The sequence below is a fragment of the Sciurus carolinensis genome, chromosome 11 (genome assembly GCF_902686445.1).
Source record: "Sciurus carolinensis chromosome 11, mSciCar1.2, whole genome shotgun sequence".
NCBI classification, from domain to species: Eukaryota; Metazoa; Chordata; class Mammalia; order Rodentia; family Sciuridae; genus Sciurus; species Sciurus carolinensis.
This window is the reverse complement of record NC_062223.1, coordinates 30470449-30489738: the sequence shown is the minus strand read 5'-3', so window position 1 is coordinate 30489738 and position 19290 is coordinate 30470449. Positions and strand designations below refer to the sequence as shown.

The 19290-nt window shown below is 34.8% G+C and overlaps 1 protein-coding gene across 1 annotated transcript; it reads right to left on the bottom strand.

Annotated features, from left to right (window-relative positions):
- Positions 1-12607: 12607 nt before the first annotated feature.
- On the bottom strand, positions 12608-13570 carry LOC124959419 (olfactory receptor 4S2-like). The gene has a single exon (XM_047517891.1). It carries the CDS (start codon positions 13568-13570, stop codon positions 12608-12610), a length of 963 nt encoding a protein of 320 aa, XP_047373847.1.
- Positions 13571-19290: the final 5720 nt, after the last annotated feature.

Genomic DNA, 19290 nt, shown 5'->3' with positions numbered 1-19290 from the left:
TCCTCTTCCTTAACAACTAGAATTACTGTAAATAGAAATTGAACTCATTCTGTTTATTACAATAATGTAAAAGTCTTTACAGGGACTCTCTGGTTCAGGGATGCATTTTCTCTGTATTGGGTGTGGCTATTGTTGATCTCCCCTTCAAAGGAGAGGTACTGGAAAATTCAGGATCACATTAAGCCTGCAGGGGGGAAACTTCAGTACCTCTGATCTTCACTGCTAGAGTGGAATACACAGAAACAATATGAAAAAACAGGGGCAGAAAGTGTCCCTAACAAACTAGAATGCTAATTTGATAGCATCCAATGACAGCATGACAGTACAAGTGACAGAAACAGAATTTAGAATCTGCATAATTAAAATTATATGTGAAGCAAAAGACAGGAAAAGAGAGCAAATGCCGGCAATGCATGATCATTCCAGTAAATAGTTAAAAAAACAAATGCAGGAAGCAAAAGAACACTTCAATAAAGAGAGATTCTGAAAAAAAAAATTCTTGAAACAAAAGAAACAATAAAGCAAATTAAAAACTCAATAGAAAGCATCATGAACAGAATAGATCTTGTGCAAGACAGAATCTCAACAATGAAGACAAAATATTTAATCTTGAAAATGAAGTTGAATGAACTGAGAATATGTTATGAAGTCATGAACAGAACCTCCAGGAATTATGGGATGTCATGAAAAGAGCGAATTTAAGAATTATTGGGATTGAGGAAGGCACAGAGATACAAACCAAAGAAATGAACAACCTGTTCAACAAGATAATATCAGAAAATTTTCCAAACCTGAAAAATGAAATGACAAATCAAATACAAGAGACTTACCGAACACCAGGTGCACAAAATTACAATGGATCCACACCAAGACACATTATAATGAAAAAGTATCACATACAAAATAAAGATAGGATTTTTAAAGACTGTGAGAGAAAGGCATCAGATTACATCTAAGAAAAAACTAATACAGATATCAGCAGATTTCTCAGCCCAGACTCTAAAAGCAAGAAGGGCCTGGAACAATATATTTCAAACTCTGAAAGAACATGGAAGCCAACCAAGAATCCTATACCCAGAAAAACAAACCATCAGATTAGATGTTGAAATAAAATCTTTCCAGATAAACAAAAGTTAAAAAGATTTACAAATAGGAAGCCTGCCTCAAAACATTCTCAGCAAAATATTTCATGAGGAGGAAGTGAAAAACAATACAAGCCAGCAAAGGGAGGAACTACCCTAAAGGAAAAGTCAATCAAAAGGGAAATCAAGTTAAAAACTAAAAATAAGCCAAAATGACTGGGAATACAAATCATATCGCAATAACAGCCGTGAATGTTAATGGCCTAAACTCAATAATCAAAAGACATAGACTGGCAGATTGGATTAAAAAGAAAGACTCAACAATATGCTTCCTTCAAGAGACTCATCTCATAGAAAAAGACATCCACAGACTAAAGGCGAAAGGATGGGGAAAGACATACCATGCACATGGACCCAGTAAAAAAGTAGGAGTCTCCATCCTCATATCAGATAAAGAAGACTTCAAACCAAAGTTAGTCAGAAAGGTTAAGGAAGGACATTTCATACAACTTAAAGGAAGCATAAAACAGCAAGGCATGATGATTTTAAATATTTATGCCCCAAACAATGGAGCATCTATGTATATCAAACAAACCCTTCTTAATTTTAAGAATCAAATAGACCAAAACACAATAATAGTGGGGAACTTTAACACACTGCTCTCACCACTGGATAGATCCTCCAAACAAAAACTGAACAAAGACTCTATCAAACAAAATAATACTATCAATGATATAGACTTAATAGATATACAGAGTATTTTATCCATCTTTAAGTAAATATACTTTCTTCTCAGCAGCTCATGTATCTTTCTCTGAAATACACCATATGCTATGCCACAATGAAGCCATTAAAAATACAAAAATATAGAGATGCTACCTTGTATTCTATCAGACCATAATGGAATGCAATTAGAAATGAACAATAAAATAAACAAAAAATACACATACACATGGAGACTAAACTATATGTTATTGAATGATGCAATGATAACAGAAGACATCAGGGAAGAAATAAAAAAATTCTTAGAGATAATGAGAACAATGACACAACATATCAAAATCTCTGGGACACTCTGAAAGCAGTAGTAAGAGGAAAGTTAATTGCATTGAGTTCATGCATTAAAAAAATAAAAAAGTCAACAACTAAATGACCTAACATTACATCTCTAAGCCCCAGGAAAAAAAAAAAGAAGAAGAAATCAACACGAAAAATAGTAGAAGACAGTAAATAATTAAAATCAGAGCTAAAATCAATGAAATTGAAACAAGAGAACAATTCAAAAAATTGACAAAGTAGGTTGGTTCTTTGAAAAAGTAAACAAAATTGATAAACTCCTAGCCACATTAATGAAGAGAAGGAGAGAGAAAACTCAAATTACTAGAATTTGTGATGGAAAAGAAAGATCATGACAGACACTATTGAAATAAATAACATAAATAGAAGCACTTTGAAAATCTATATTCCAACAAAATAGAAAATATCAAACACATTGACAAAATGACAAATTGTTAGAGACATATGATCCCTCCGAACTGGATCAGGAAGATGTACACAATTTAAATAGATCAATTTCAAGCACCAAAATAGAAGAAGCCATCAAAAGCCTACCAACCAAGAAAAACTCAGGACAAGATGGATTCTCAGTTGAATTCTACAAGAACTTTAAAGGAGAACTAATACCAATATTCCTCAAAGAATTACAGGAAAGAGAAAAGGATAGAACCCTTCCAAATTCATTCTATGAATCTAGTATCACTGTGCTACCAAAACCAGACAAAGTCTTATCAAGGAAAGAAAACTTTAGACCAATAACCCTGATGAACATAGATGCAAAAATCCTTAACAAAATACTGGCAAACTGCATACAAAAATATATTAAAAATATAGTGCCCCATGATCAAGTGGGGTTTATACCAGGGAGGCAAGGTTGCTTCAACATCCGTAAATCAATAAATGTAATTTATCACATTAATAGCCTTAAAGTTAAGAATCATGTAATTTCAAGAGATGCTGAGAAAACAATTGATAAAATACAGCATCCGTTCATGATAAACACTAGAAAAAATAGGAATAGTAGGAACATACCTCAACATTGTAAAGGCCATCTATGCTAATACCAAAGTCAACATTATTTTTTTTTAATTCATTTTGATTGTAAACAAATGGGATACATCCTGTTTCTCTGTAAATTAAGTAGAGGCATACAATTTGTGTAATTATACATTTACCTAGGATAATAGTTTTTGATTCATTCTGTTTTGTTTTCTCCTCTCCCCACCCCTCCTGCCCCTCTTATCCCTCTATAGAATCCCTTCTTCCTCCATTCCTGCCCCCTTCCCACCCCCTATATGTGTCATCATCGGCTTATCAGTGACATCATCTGTCATTTGGTTTTTTTGAGTTTGGCTTATCTTACTTGGCATGATATAATCCAACTGCATCCATTTGCCAGCAATCCCATAATTTTATTATTCTTTATGGCTGAGTAATAGTCCATGGTATATATATACCACAGTTTCTTTATCCATTCATCAATTGAGGGGCATCTAGGTTGGTTCCACAATCTGGCTATTGTGACTTGAGCAGCTATGAACATTTTTATGTCTGTATCTCTGAAGTACGCTGATTTTAAGTTCTTTGGGTTTAGGATGAAGAGTGGGATTGCTGGGTCAAATGGTGGATCCATTCCAATTTTCTAAGGAATTTCCAAATTTCCAAACTTCTTTCCAGAGTGGCTGAACTAATTTGCAGCCCCTCCAGCAACGTATGAGTGTACCTTTTTCCCAACATCCTTGCCAACACCTATTGTTGCTTGTATTCTTGATAATCGCCATTCTAATTGGGGTGAGATAGAATCCTAAGTTAGTTTTGATTTGCATTTCTCTTATTACAAAAGATGGTGAAAATATTTTCATATGTTTGTTGATTGCTTGTAGATCTTCTTCTGTGAAGTGTCTGTTCATATCCTTAGCCCATTTGTTGATTGGGTTATTTGTATTCTTTGTGTAGAGTTTTTTGAGTTCTTTATATATTGTGGAAATTAATACTCTATCTGAAGTATGAGTGGGAAAGATTTTCTCCCACTCTATAGGCTCTCTCTTTGCATTGCTGATAGTTTCCTTAGCCGAGAGAAAGCTATTTAGTTTGAATCTGTCCCAGTTTGATTCTTGCTTTTATTTCTTGAGCTATGGGAGTCCTGTTAAGGAAGTCTGATCCTAAGCCAACAAGTTGAAGATTTGGATCTACATTTTCTTCTATAAGATGCAAGGTCTCTGGTCTGATTTCAAGGTCCTTGATCCATTGTGAGTTGATTTTTGTGCAGGGTAAGAGATAGGGGTTTAGTTTCATTCTGTTGCATATGGATTTCCAGTTTTCCAAGCACCATTTGTTGAAGAGGCTATCTTTTCTCCATTGAATATTTTTGGTACCTTTGTCTAATATGAGAAAATTGTATTCATTTGGGTTTGTGTCCATGTCCTCTATTCTGTACCATTGATCTGCCTGTCTATTTTGGTGCCAATACAATGCTGTTTTTGTTACTATTGCTTTGTAGTAGAGTTGAAGGTCTGGTATTGCAATAACCCCTGCTTCGCTCTTCCTGCTAAGGATTGCTTTAGCTATTCTGGGTTTCTTATTCTCCCAGATGAATTTCATGATTGCTTGCTCTATTTCTGTAAGGTACATCATTGGAACTTTAATTGGAATTGCATTGAATCGGTATAGCACTTTTGGGAGTATGGCCATTTTGACAATATTAGTTCTGCCTATCCAAGAACATGGGAGATCTTTCCATCTTCTAAGGTTTTATTTAATTTCTTTCTTTAGTGTTCTGTAGTTCTCATTGTAGAGGTCTTTCACCTCTTTTGTTAGGTTGATTCCAAAGTATTTTATTTTTTTCAAAGCTATTAGAATGGGGTATTTTTCCTAACTTCTCTTTCTGAAGATTCATCACTTATGTATAAAAATGCATTGGATTTATAAGCATTAATCTTATATCCTGCTACTTTGCTGAATTCACTAAGGAGTTCTAAAGGTTTTATGGTGGAATTTCCAGCATCCTTTAAAGATATAATCATGTCATCAGCAAATAGGCATAGTTTGAGTTCTGCTTTTCCTATTCATATCCCTTTAATTTCCTTGGTGTGTCTAATTGCTCTGGCTAGAGTTTTGAGGACCATGTTGAATAGAAGTGTGAAAGAGGACATCCCTGCCTTGTTCCAGTTTTTAGGGGGAATGCTTTCAGTTTTTCACCACTTAGAATGATATTGGCCATGAGCTTAGCATAGATGGCCTTTACAATAGATAGTGGGAATGTTCCCACTATCCCTATTTTTTCCAGTGTTTTGAGCATGAAGGGATGCTGTATTTTATCAAATGCTTTTTCTGCATCTATTGCAATAATCATGTGGTTCTTTACTTTAAGTCTATTAATATGGTGAATTTCATTTATTGATTTGTGGATGTTGAACCAACCTTGCATCCCTGGGATAAAACCCACTTGATCGTGGTGCACTATCTTTTTAATATATTTTTGTATGCAATTTGCTAAAATTTTGTTGAGAATTGTTGCGTCGATGTTCATTAAGGATATTGGTTTGAAATTTTCTTTCCTCGATGTGTCTCTGTCTGGTTTAGGTATCAGGGTGATATTGGCTTCATAGAATGAGTTTGGGAGGGTTCCCTCCTCTTCTATTTCATGAAATACTTTGAGAATTATTGGAATGAGCTCTTCTTTAAAGGTTTTGTAGAACTCAACTGAGAACCCATCTGGTTCCAGGCTTTTCCAGGCTTTTCTTTATTGGTAGGCTTTTGGTGACTTATTCTATTTCATTACTTGAAATTGATCTATTTAAATTGTGTATGTCCTCCTGGTTCAGTTTAGGGGATTCATATGTCTCTAGAAACCTGTTGATGTTTTCAAGATTTTTTTATTTTGTTGGAGTATAGATTTTCAAAATAGCTTTTAATTATGTTTTGTATTTCAATCATGTCTGTTTTGATATTTCCATGTTCATTCTGAATTTTATTAATTTGGGTCTTCTCTCATCTCTTTGTTATTGTGGCTAAGGGTTTATTGATTTTTTTAAATTTTTTCAAAGAACCAACTCTTTATTTTGTCAATTTTTTGATTGTTTCTTTTGTTTCAATTTCATTGATTTCAGCTCTGATTTTAACTATTTCCTGTCTTCTACTACTTTCGGTGTTGCTCTGTTCTTCTTTTTCTAGGATTTTGAGCCTTAGTGTTAGGTCATTTGTTTGTTGATTTTTTTCTTCTTTTATTGAATGTGCTCCATGAAATAAATTTTCCTCTAAGTACTGCTTTCATAGTGTCCCAGAGATTTTTATATGTTGTTTCTTTGTTCTCATTTACCTCTAAGAATATTTTAAATTTCTTTCCTGATATCTTCTGTTATCCATTCATCATACAATAGTTTATTATTTAATCTCCAGGTGTTGGAGTAGTTTCTGTTTTTTACTCATTTTTTTGTAATTTCAATCCATTATGATCTGATAGAATACGAAGTACCATCTCTATCTTCTTCTAGTTGCTAACAGTTGTTTCGTGGCATAATGTATGGTGTATTTTACAGGAGGATCGATGTGATACTGAGAAGAAAGTGTATTCACTCTTTGTTGGATGGTATATTCTATAAATGTCTGTTAAGTCTAAATTATTGATTATGTTTTTGAGATCTATGGATTCTTTGTTCAGTTTTTGTTTGGAGGATCTGTTCAGTGGTGAGAGAAGTGTGTTAAAATCACCTAGTATTATTGTGTTGTGGACTATTTGATTTCTGGCATTGAGAAGGATTTGTTTGATGTATATGGATGAGCCAATGTTTGGGGCATAGATGTTTATGATTGTTATGTCTTGCTGATTTATGATTCCCTTAAGCAGTACGAAATGTCCTTCTTTATCCTGTCTGACTAACTTTGGCTTGAGGTCCACATTATCTGATATGAGGACGGATACTCTGTTTTTTATTTTCTTTTGCTGTGTCCATGTGCATGGTATAATTTTCACTATCCTTTCACCTTTAGTCTGTGGAAATCTCTTTGTATGAGATGAGTCTCTTGCAGGCAGCAAATTGTAGGATCTTTCTTTTTAATCCAATCTGCCAGTCTATGTCCTTTGATTGATGAGTTCAGGCCATTAACATTCAGGGTATTATTGAGATATGATTCATATTCCTGGTCATTTGGCTCATTTTTTTTTTTCACACGACTTGATTTCTCCTGTTTTCGTTGTGTCTTTAGGGTACGTCCTCCCTTTGCTGATTTACATCATTGTTTTTCATCTGTTCCTCATGAAATATTTTGCTGAGAATGTTCTGTAGTGCCAGCTTTCCTTTTGTAAATTCTTTTAGCTTTTAATTTTCATGGAAGGATTTTATTTCATCGTCAGATATGAAGGTAAGTTTTTCTGGGTACAAGATACTTGGTTGGCATGCATTTTATTTCAGGGCTTGAAAAATGTTGTTCCAGGTCCTTCTAGTTTTTAGGGTCTGGATTGAAAAATCTGCTTATATCTGTGTTGGTTTCCCCCTGAATGTAATTTGATTCTTTTCTCTTGCAGACTTTAAAATTCTGTCTTTATTTTGTATGTTAGGTATTTTCATTATAATGTGCCTTGGTGTGCGTCTATTTTAATTTTATGTATTTGGAGTTCATAAGCCTCTTGTACATGGTTTTCCATTTCGTTCTTCAGATTTGGGAAATTTTCTGATATTATTTCATTAAATAGATTGTTCATTCCTTTGGTTTGTTTCTCTAAAGCTTCCTCAATCCCAATAATTCTTAAATTTGGCCTTTTCATGATATCCCATAGTTCTTGTAGATTCTGTTCATGATTTCTTACCATCTTCTGTATTTGGTCAACTTTGTTTTCAAAATTAAATATTTTATCTTCAATGTCTGAAATTCTGTCTTTCAGGTGTTTTATTCTATTGGTTATGCTTCCTATGGAGTTTTTAATTTGGTCTATTGTTTCCTTCATTTCAAGGATTTCTGTTTGTTTTGTTTTTTTTTTTTCAATATCTCTAACTCTTTATTGAAATGATCTTTTGCTTCCTGTATTTGCTCTTTTAACTGTAGATTGGTGCAATCATTCAGTGCCTCCATTTGCCCTTTCATCTCATCGTCCATTACCTGCATTTTCTCTTTCATCTCCTCGATTGCTTCCCTAATCGTTTTGATTATGTGTATTGTGAACTCCCTTTCTGACATTTTTTCTGCCATGCTGTCATTGGATATTATTGCTATACCATCTAGGTTTGTTTGGGACATTTTCTTCCCTTGTTTTCTCATTTTGTTCAGGTATCTACCCCTCTAATAGTGAAACTCTGGGATATTGCAGATTTCCTCTATTGACTAATATTGTCTCTGTAGATTTCCAATAACTCACCTTTAGCCTTCAGTAGCCTGAAGTCTTGGAGGAACTTGATAATGCAGTGCTCCACTAGGAAGCTGGCCTTCTACGCGTGGTGGCCTTCAGGTGGGGTATATTCCCTGGTGGCTCTGAGTTGGTCCTGAATCTCTCAATACCTCCTCTTCTTGGATCCTGAGTCTTGTCAAAGGTCCTCTAGCCTCCTGTAGGCGTCTCATGAAGGGAGTTGCCCTTCCAATAATGATGGCAATGCCCTTAGGAGTAATTCAAAATGCCTGCACCAGCCTATAATGAAGCCTCTGGCTAACTCCATGATGGCGACCAACCTTGGTGTGGTGGTTGGGTGGGGTTGTTCAGTGGTGGCATTTTTATTTGGCCTGGTGGTTGGGTGAGTTGGCTGCCCAGCTCCACAAGGCAGGCGGGTTGTGTGCCCACCTGCTACCTCCACCATGCAAGTGGCCTGATTTGCCTGTCAGCTTGCTCAGTGACTATGACCAACCAGTGATGGCACTGACCTAGGTGCAGGGGTCAGGCAGGGTCGCTCAGTTATGACATCTATTTTTGGCCTGCTGGTTGGGTGGGTTATCTGCCCACTGCTTACCTCTGCAATTAGGCGGTCTGACTCAGCCGCCAGCTTGCTCTGTGACTACGACCAACAAGTGATGGCACCTGCCAACATTATTCTTAATGGAGAAAATTTGAAAGCATTCCCTCTAAAAACTGGAACAAGACATGGATACTCTTCTTACCACTTCTATTCAACATCATCCTTGAAACACTTGCCAGAGTAATTAGACAGAGCAAAGAAATTAAAGGGATAAAAACAGGGAAAGAAGAACTTAAGCTGTCATTATTTGCTGATGATATGATCCTATATTTAGAAGATCCAAAAAGCTCCACTAGAAAACTTCCAGAACTAATCAATGAATTCAGAAAAGTAGCAGGATATAAAATCAATACATGTAAATCTAATGCATTTATATTCATAAGTGATGAATCCTCTGAAAGAGGAATTAGGAAAACCGCTCCATTCACAATAGCCTTAAAAAAAATAAAATACTTAGGAATTAATCTAACAAAAGAGGTGAAAGACCTCTACAATGAAAACTAGAAAACAGTACAGAAAGAAATTGAAGAAAACCTAAGAAGATGGAAAGATCTCCCATGTTCATGGATAGGCAGAATTAACTTTGTCAAAATGATCATTCTACCAAAGGTGCTATACAGATTAAATGCAATTCCAATTAAAATACCAATGATATTCCCCATAGAAATAGAGTAAGCAATCATGAACTTCATCTGGAAGAACAAGAGATCTTGAATAGCCAAAACAATCTTGAGTAGAAAAAGTGGAACAGGAGGTATCACAATACCAAACCTTAAGCTATACTACAGAGCAATAGTAACAAAAATGGCATGGTATTGGCACCAAAATAGACAGGGAGACCAATGGTACAGAATAGAAGGCACAGAAAAAAATCACATAAATACTGTCACCTCATACTAGACAAAGGAGTCAAAAACATACAATGAAGAAATGATAGCCTGTTCAACAAATGATGCTGGTAAAACTGGAAATCTATATGCAGTAAAATGAAATTAAACTATCTCTCACCCTGCACAAAACTCAACTAAAAATCTATCAAGGACTTTGTAATTAGACCAGAGACCCTGCACATAATAGAAGACAAAGTAGACCTGAATCTTCATCATGTTAGCTTAGGATCAGAATTCCTCACAAGACTCCTAAAACACAAGAAATAATGCAAGAATCAATAAATGGGATGGACTGAAACTGATTTCTTTTCCTCAGTAAAGGATACAACCAAAAAAAGTGAAAAGAGAGCCTACAGAATGGGAGAAAATTTTTTCCCCAAGCACTTCAGAAAGAACACTTATCTCCAAAATTTATAAAGAACTTACAAAACTTTACACCAAAAATACAAAGAATTCAATCTATAAATGGGCCTAGGAACTGGACAGACAATTTACAGAAGAAGACACACAGGCAACTAATAAATATATGAAAAAGTGTTCAAACTCTCTAGTAATTAGAGAAATGCAAATTAAAACAACCTTAAGATTTTATCTTACTCCAATTAGAATGCCTATTATCAAGAACACAAACAATAATAGATGTTGGTATGAATGTGGGGAAATAGGCACACTTTTATATTGCTGGTGGAGTTGCAAATTGGTGCAGCCACTCAGGAAAGTAGTGTGGAGAATCCTCAGAAAATTTGGAATGAATCTACCTTTTGACCCTGTTATCCCACTCCTCTGGCTTGAAATTTTTATTATGACATTCGAACTATTCAAATTAATATCCTCTCCATTCATGGATAGTCTGATCTTGGATTAAGATCTGGGAAAAGTCTGAGTTTTCATGATTCTGTTTTTTTATGTTTTTGTAGATGAACAACTTGCCTTTATTGTATTTGCCTATTTTTATGTGGTGCTGAGGATGGAACCCAGTGCCTCACAAGTACTTGGCAAGCACTCTACCACTGAGTCACAGTCCCAACTCCAGTTTTTATGATTCTTATTCACCTCCTGTTGAGGAATCAACAGAAATCCACCTGATATTTCCAATAGGGACTGACTCAGAAAATTTCATGAACAAGTGTAACTTTATAAAGTGGCTGGTGAAAAATTGAATACTCTTTTATATGTTTTAATACTGGGTCTGTGAATCAAAAATATGGACTCTACTACCTTCCCTGGGACATCAGACAATCATTGTCATAATAATTATTATTAATAATAATTATTATTAAAAATAATAATTATAATATTAATAGTAATAATATTATTAACAATAAAAATAATCAATTATTTCATGTAAAGGCATAAAATCAAGAGTATTATATCAAATGCATGATATTTATTTATTATATAGTTTTGTAAGCTCAACTCCATTTTAGCTCTGTTTACTCAACAGTCTAACGTGGGGAAACATATTCAAAACACCTGTTGGTATTTATCAACCTCATAGAACTTTTACATTCTAGGGAACAAAAAGAATCATCAAGTTTCAGCTTCCCAAATCTGTTTCCAGACATTTCACTGACGGCACAGAAATTAACAGGGAAACTTGTTTAAAATGTAGATTCTTGTAGACCGTTAACCTGAGCCTAATTGATAAGAAACTCTTTTGAACAGTCCATTTGTGCATGAAAAACAAATGCTCTCAAGGTATATCATGATGAGCTTGCAAAGCATTGACCTAGTCCTTCCAAATTAAAAAAAAAAAAAAAGAAAAGGAAAAAGAAATGGTGGCATATAGAGACCCAGTAAATGAAGTCTAAAGTGGGAAAATCAACATGCAATTATATCGTTCAAGTACAATGCCTAAATATGTTTTTAAATTTAGACATCTTGTGGAATTTTTTTTTATCTTTTTTACCTTTAGTTCTATAGCTACATCAATACCATATGTCATTTTTAAGTACTATTGTTCTTTCTGTAATGTTCATACTCCACACCCAGTCAATGCCTGAAACTCAAGAATAGTTAGTAGCATGGATAATAGATTTCAGGAAAAGACAATGAAACCGTGATAGAGGTCATTGGTGCTGTGTACAGTTACTAAAGAAAAATAAATTTCAGGCTGTGGCTCATGGTAAGGGCAGAAGACCTGTGTCACTGGAACAAATATCAATTCAATCAAAAAAGAAATAATTGTCCATGATGAGAATATTACTGAAATGTTGCAACTGAAAAGGGGACTATTTATTGTAGGTTAATCAGTCCAATCTTCTTATTGTTTGGATACAATGAGCACCAGAGTATGAAAAAGATTCTTCCCAATATCAAGTGATGAAAACGAATCATTTGTCTTTTCAGCTTAGATATTAGTTCTTTGACATTCTGCAAACACCTCCCCTCTCAGTCCAGGTGTATTAGGTTATGTTTTCTCTGTCTTTCGAATACTTTGTATAGGAGAACATTAGCTTTGATATGTTGCTTTATTCTGTATTCTACAATCCATGCAATATATACATATAAGAGCTTAATATGCACCAGTTCTTCCCTCAAATTCTGTGAATTTGTTCTGATTGTCTTTACTGTACAGAGGAGTTAACCACAGTGGAGAAAATTTAAGGTCATTCAAAAGATCATTTTGCTTAAATTATTACTCCCAACTATTTGCCACTGGTCCAAAAAGCATGTTGTCCCACGGTTTCTTCATAGCAATATTTACTTCTGAATTTCTCAGTGTGTAAATTAGAGGATTCAACATTGGAGGGATAATGGCGTAAAATACAGCCACCATCTTATCCTCTGAGAAGGTAGTGCCAGGCCTCATGTACATGAAAGTATAGGGACCGAAAAATAAGATGATCACCGCAATGTGGGAGCCACAGGTGGACAGAGCTTCGCGTCTTCCTTCTGCCGACTGCTTTCTCAGAGACACCAGAATGACACTGTGGGAGATGAGCAAGATCACAAAGCTTCCCAGAGTAATGGTACCATTGTTGGCTGTCACAACAACACCAACAACATAGGTGTCTGTGCAGGCAAGCTTCAGCACAGGGTGGACATCACAGAAGTAGTGATCAATCTCATTGGGTTCACAGAAGGGTAATTGGACTACCAGAGCCACTTGGATAACGGAGTGTATGAACCCACCTACCCAGGTCCCCAGCAACATTTTATTGCATCTCTCCCGGTCCATGATAGTCATGAAGTGCAGGGGTTTACAGATGGCCACATAATGATCATAGGCCATTACAGTAAGGATGAAGATCTCAGGGCAACCAAAGAAATGCACCCCAAAGAGTAGCAGCATGCACCCTGCATAAGATATAGTTTTGTTCTTTGCTAACAGGTCAGCAATCATCTTGGGTGCTGTGACCGAAGAATAACAAATGTCTACAAAAGACAAGAAGTTGAGAAAGAAATACATGGGAGAGTTGAAGAGGTTGCCCATGCAAACTGTCAGCATGATGAGAAGGTTTCTCAGAAGAAAAACTGTGTAGAAGAAGGAGAACACCACAAAACAGACTTCCTCCACTTCTGGGTTCTGAGAAAGGCCCCAGAAGATAAACTCAGATACATTGTTTATTTTTTCCATGGGATGAGTCCATATGCCCATCTTCCCAAGAGACAAATTACCTGAAGGACACAAGAAAAGGACTATCATCAATTATTTCTAACTCAAAACAAATGAATAATTTTAGTAGTTGATAATAGAAAAATTGGTAGCTAGTCTTGATTGGCAAACATGCTTAAAATTAAATTTCATCTCTTCCAATTATCTTACTTCTATATAATATTCATTTTTTTCACTTCAGATAAAGAAACAGTGTCCAGAGAGATAACATAAATCCCCTGAGTCTCACTAGTTATCAGGTATCTTTCCTCCTTTGCTATGTATTAAGGTTTGTTTCCAAATGAATTTTTTATTTTTTTTACTTATGATTCATACATATTATTTTTACAGAATTACAAGATTCATTTTGGCATACTTATATTTACATAAAAATGTAATTTGATCAAAATAGTTTTTATTTTGCATAAGGCACTCTAATTTTGAAAGAACCTCTGTTTGGGGAAATAGTAATATTTGTATATAAGAAAATGTTTTTTGATCTTACAACATGTAGAATTAGAAAAATGAGGAGTTTTATATCATTTATGTATGATTTATCAAAATGCATAAATGCATTCTACTGTCATGTGTAACTAATGAGAACAACTAAAAAATTAATTAAAAAAATTTAAAAAGAAAGTGTATAAGTCTTGAGTCCTTAACCGGATCTCTTGAATTTTAAGCAAATGTTTGCATAAATTTCATCAAGTAAACTAGAATATCCTCCTTCCCCCCAGATGATCTAACTGACTTCAATAATTAGTTAAGCTGCAGAGTAAAGCATGTTCTGTTCCCTCTCAGTTTGAGCCTGCCACTGTTCCTCTCCTCATTAGAGAAGTCAGTGTTAATATAATGCAATGGTGCCAGAACAAAGTCTATCTTTCAAAATGCTTAAAAATATGTTTTTCTTCATTTTTGATGCATAAGTAAAAATGCTTGTCCTCACTTTCCTTGCTGAGTATTTCCATGCCTGTTCACAATATCTATTCATGGGTCCTCAAGGACTTGGGACTACAGACTTCCACAGGTTCTCCTTCTGAGCCTGGATCTTGACTAAATGACTGCATAGCCCCTTATTTGATTCCAAGCTCCAGATGTGGTGTGAGGTCATAGAAAGAGAACCAAAATTATAAAAATTAGACTAAAGTGATGCTGTTGTAACATGGGTACATTGTTTAACTTCCCACAGCTTCCATAATCTCATTTGTGAAAGGACAAGAGTTTCGCTCTATTACTTATCACTTTAGCACTTATTTCTACTATAAAATTAAGTCACTTCTATAAGCACGGATTAATCAAAACACCATTTCTCTCTTAACTGGATCTATGTAAAAGGGAGAGGAAAAAAGCATCATTCAGTCCTTTAATGTCCACAGTTTTTGCATGTCCTTCTGGTATTTCCAGTTTTATGGTAGTTGCATTAGATATCCCAGTGTGGAAGAATACAGTATTTCAGGAAGATATTACCATTGAATGCTAATTAAAATTTATTTAAGATGAGGAGGAAGTATAACTTAAAGAGATGAACATTCAGTTGTGGAATTCCAGGCACACTAGTGGAGATTACTGGTAGGTTTTAGTGGAAATGTGTGTGGAATAATTGTAAAGGGTTCTTCCTCAAATCAAGCCAAGGATGTAAGTGTTTCCTCTAGTTGCAGACTGTGCTGCTGAGAATCCACTGAGTTTAGTGCTTACCACTACTGATCTCTGTGTTGCACCGAGCCCACCCATTCCTCTGTTGTGCTTGGCACTTCCACCTTTGGGGAAATTGCAGGTCATTGCTCCACCAAGGCTGTGTTTTGGATTCGGTAGTCATTACCTTCGGAAGTCATGCCTTCTATTGGCGTCACAAAATGATGATAGTAATGACTGCAATTGCAATAGCAAGAATGTAATTCAGATTTGGGATCAAGCACATTCCCTACTTTTATATGTTCATACACCTTTAGTTTTTACATTGATCTTAAAAACAACCTGTTCTCCAGTGAGCTTCCCTCAATTTAATGCAAATCACAGCATAGCAGTCTTGGCGAATATCATTTACATTGTTCGGTTCTCTAGAACAAACCAGGCACATGCACACAAGCTGAGGAACTATTCCTTTACTATCCAAAACACAAGGTCCTAGAGGAAAACTTCTCTCTCCTTAAAGCAAGCCCCAACCCAAAGATGCCTTCCTGCCTTTGCTGAGCATTTGAACCTGACACCGCAATAATCTTTGAAAAGATTGGCATTTTCCTATGGTGGCATTTATGACACCCTATCTCACAGTCATGTATAGAAAACCTTTTATCTTTTCATCATCTTAATCGCTTTATTCTCCATTTATTTTACAAAGTGGTGTATTGTATTGCAATTTTATTACAAATGTACAAAATCTAAGAATTTAAATGAATTTCCCTTTCCAACAAATATTCTGTATTCATTTAAAAAAGAAGAAAGAAAATCTCACCAGTATTTTCCAGCTCTTGAATTTGCTTTATTTTTCTCTCTCCTTCTTAGAAAATGTGAGTGCAGAAGATGAAATTAAAGAGTGATACCTGGGAAATTGCTTTGTAAATAGTTAGCACCAGAGAATCCCAGACACCTTAAATTCAAAAGCTGGTAGAAGTCAGTCTTTGTTGTTCCTGGTTATCTCACCTGCTTAAATCTGCATTTTCACAGTACTTTTGACAATAAATGCTCTTTTATTTTCTACTTCTTATTGAGTCTGCTTAAAGAAAATAAACCAAAATGATAATGACGTTGGGGAAAACTTTTCTCCAATGTCATCCTCCATAGACAATACCAAATTACAGACCTAACATTGAACTTTAATTTCCAGGTTTCTTCAACAATAAATAAATAAATAAATAAAAACTTAAATTTGCAAGTCAATCAATTATCAGATCATAATGCTAACTCAAAGCAATTAAGTAAACAAATAATTTTTATGATTGTATGCCTTCTTCATTGAGTCTATGTGGTTCAATACGTGTAATAAATAGTACACACTTAATATACCATATTAAAATATATATGTTATTAATGGAACTTTAATTGTTCTACTCTTTTTGAAATCCCTATTTGAATATAAAAGGGTTTATTCAATTATGTTCTTGGATTTCTTTGTTTTTCTCCTTAATTAAGTCTATGCTGATTTCTGCAGGAGATATGAGGTTCATTTCTGGCCTGTATTTGAGATAAATAGTGGTTTTGGCTGTAATTCATTTACTCCTTTTAGTACCTTATACATAATAGTTGGGTTTATTTTGACAAAGAGGTAAATACATATAATTTTTTTTTCCATTTCAGTTCCCAGTATTATCCCCTCCCCTTCCTTCCTATCTTCTTCCTTCCCCTAATCTATTGGTCTTCATTCCACTTATTTATTTTTAGGGGTGCATTATAGTAATATGTAAAATTGGAATGCATTATGATATATTCACATATGTACATAGCATAATCCAGTCACCTTTATTACCCAGTCTTGTTTTGTTTTGTTTTGCTTTTGTATCAGGAATTGAACCCAGATACAAAACCCCACACCCTAGTCCTTTGGATTTTTTTTTTTTTTCTGACAGGGTCTCCATAAGTTGCTTTACTCTGAACTTTCAAACCTCCTGCCTCAGCCTTTGTATTTACTTTTGACTACAAATCATTTGGTTGATTTTTGACCAATCACTCTCTTGCTTTTTCCTTTCCTACTCCTATTATTTCCTTTTCTTCCTACTTATTCCTTTTATTTTCTCCTTCCTACATTGATCTCACTATCTCCTTCCTTTCTCACACAGCTTGCAAAATGTAAAAGACATCTTGTTCAGACCCCCACTCTCCATAGAATTAGCAGAGAAATGCCTAAAACATCAAGAGCATGATGAAGGAGCAGTGTGCCCAGATTTGAGGGGACGCTCAACATGATTAAGTACTGTATGGGTTTCCTATTGCTGTTGCAACAAAGTGCTGCAAATTTAGTAGCTTAAATCAATATAAATTCAATGCCTAAGAATTCTCGAGGTAAGAAATCTAAATTTGGCCTCATTGAACTAAAAATAAAAGCACTGGGAATTGCATTCTGTATAAACTGTACATAAAAATTAATTTCCTTAATTCTTCCAACTTCTGAAGACTGTCTTCTTCCTTCCAGGCCTTTCCTCCATCTTTGAAACCAGTGGTATCACTTCTTCAAGTCTCTCTAGAACTCTAACCTTCTCTTCTGCCTCTTTCTTTCACCAAGAAAATTTGTGAATAAATTGGACCTACCTGGATAATTCAGGATAATAACCTTGTTTTAAGATCAATTGATTACTAAATGTGGTTCCAATTATAATCTGGATCTCTCTTTATAATGCTCTAAAAACTATTCATATGTTCTTTGAATAGTTCAAAACTATTCATATGTTCACAGACATTTTTGGGAGTCCACATTCTGCTTACCAAAGTTCAGCATTTAGTTGGATGGTTGAGAAAGTCAATTTGCCTTCTTTTTTGCCCACTTTAAAAAAAATGTGGTTTAATATCATGGAGAAGTTTAAATATGTTTTTGGATAAAATGCTAAATATTACACATAAATATAGAATATTAATGTCTATATCGAAGTTCATATTTCACACATGAAAATATGAGCAAGAAAATGATAACAGATGACAGTAATTTCTTGGATGGTAAAAGCCAATTATATGGTAAGGGATAGTGGAATGATAAAAACTATTATAATAAAGCCTATTGTCAGGTACGGCACATACATAGTTGAATCAACATAAATGAATCACTCAATTAATTATATAAAATTAACCCTATTGCATCAAGGTATAGAACTTTTCAGCACACCAGAAACCTATCTTATGACCCTTCCTCATCATTACTATATTCTCACCCATACACCTCACTTTTTTCTGCATGTACATTAATTATATTTCTTTGTAAAACCTGAGTAAATAAGTCTTTTAGGTTTTCGGGTATATAAAATAGGATCTTGAGTTAGGTGAGAGATATGTGTAAGAGTCAACTAGCTAAACAGAGACTTCCTCAAGGGAAGTTCCATGTCTTAGAATATAAGAAGAAATTTTAGAAAATCACAGGTCAGAATTTACATGATTCTTGTCATGAAAAAATCTGAGAAATCATAAAGCAAAGTCTCTGAAAAAGCAGATGAATGATGAAATGGTGACCTGTCAATCATTGCTCCCTTTCTATCCTCTGATTACTTGACCCCTATGTACATCCTGAGCCTCATGCAAATTATTTATTCAACTAATAAACAAATGGTAAAAATAGCTTTAAACCATATTCACTAATATTTTAGAGGTTAACTGTTCTGACCTTTGAAATAATCAACACAAAAAATATGGATAAATCTAGGAAGATGGGAAAGTACCTTGGGCATTTGAAGGAAAGCAAAAATAAATAAACAAAAAAAAATCTTGAGCAGATTGCATATGAAGTCATGTACAAGCTGAGCATGGAGATGTCACATGGACCCATTGTCATTTGAAGGTAGGAAGATTGTGTTTTATTAAGTGTAGAATAAAAATCCAATGCAAGGCTGCTCTACAGAGAAGAGATATGATCCAAACATGATTTCAAAAGGGCCAATTGGACTACAATATCAGAATAGTTTGTGGGGAACCCAAGTTAAAGCACAGAGAATTTTCTGGAAGATATGTGGCATGTTGGGGGCAGGAAGTAGCAAAGCAGTAATGGCAATGATGAAATTAGGAATATTTTGAAGGTATAATCCTTT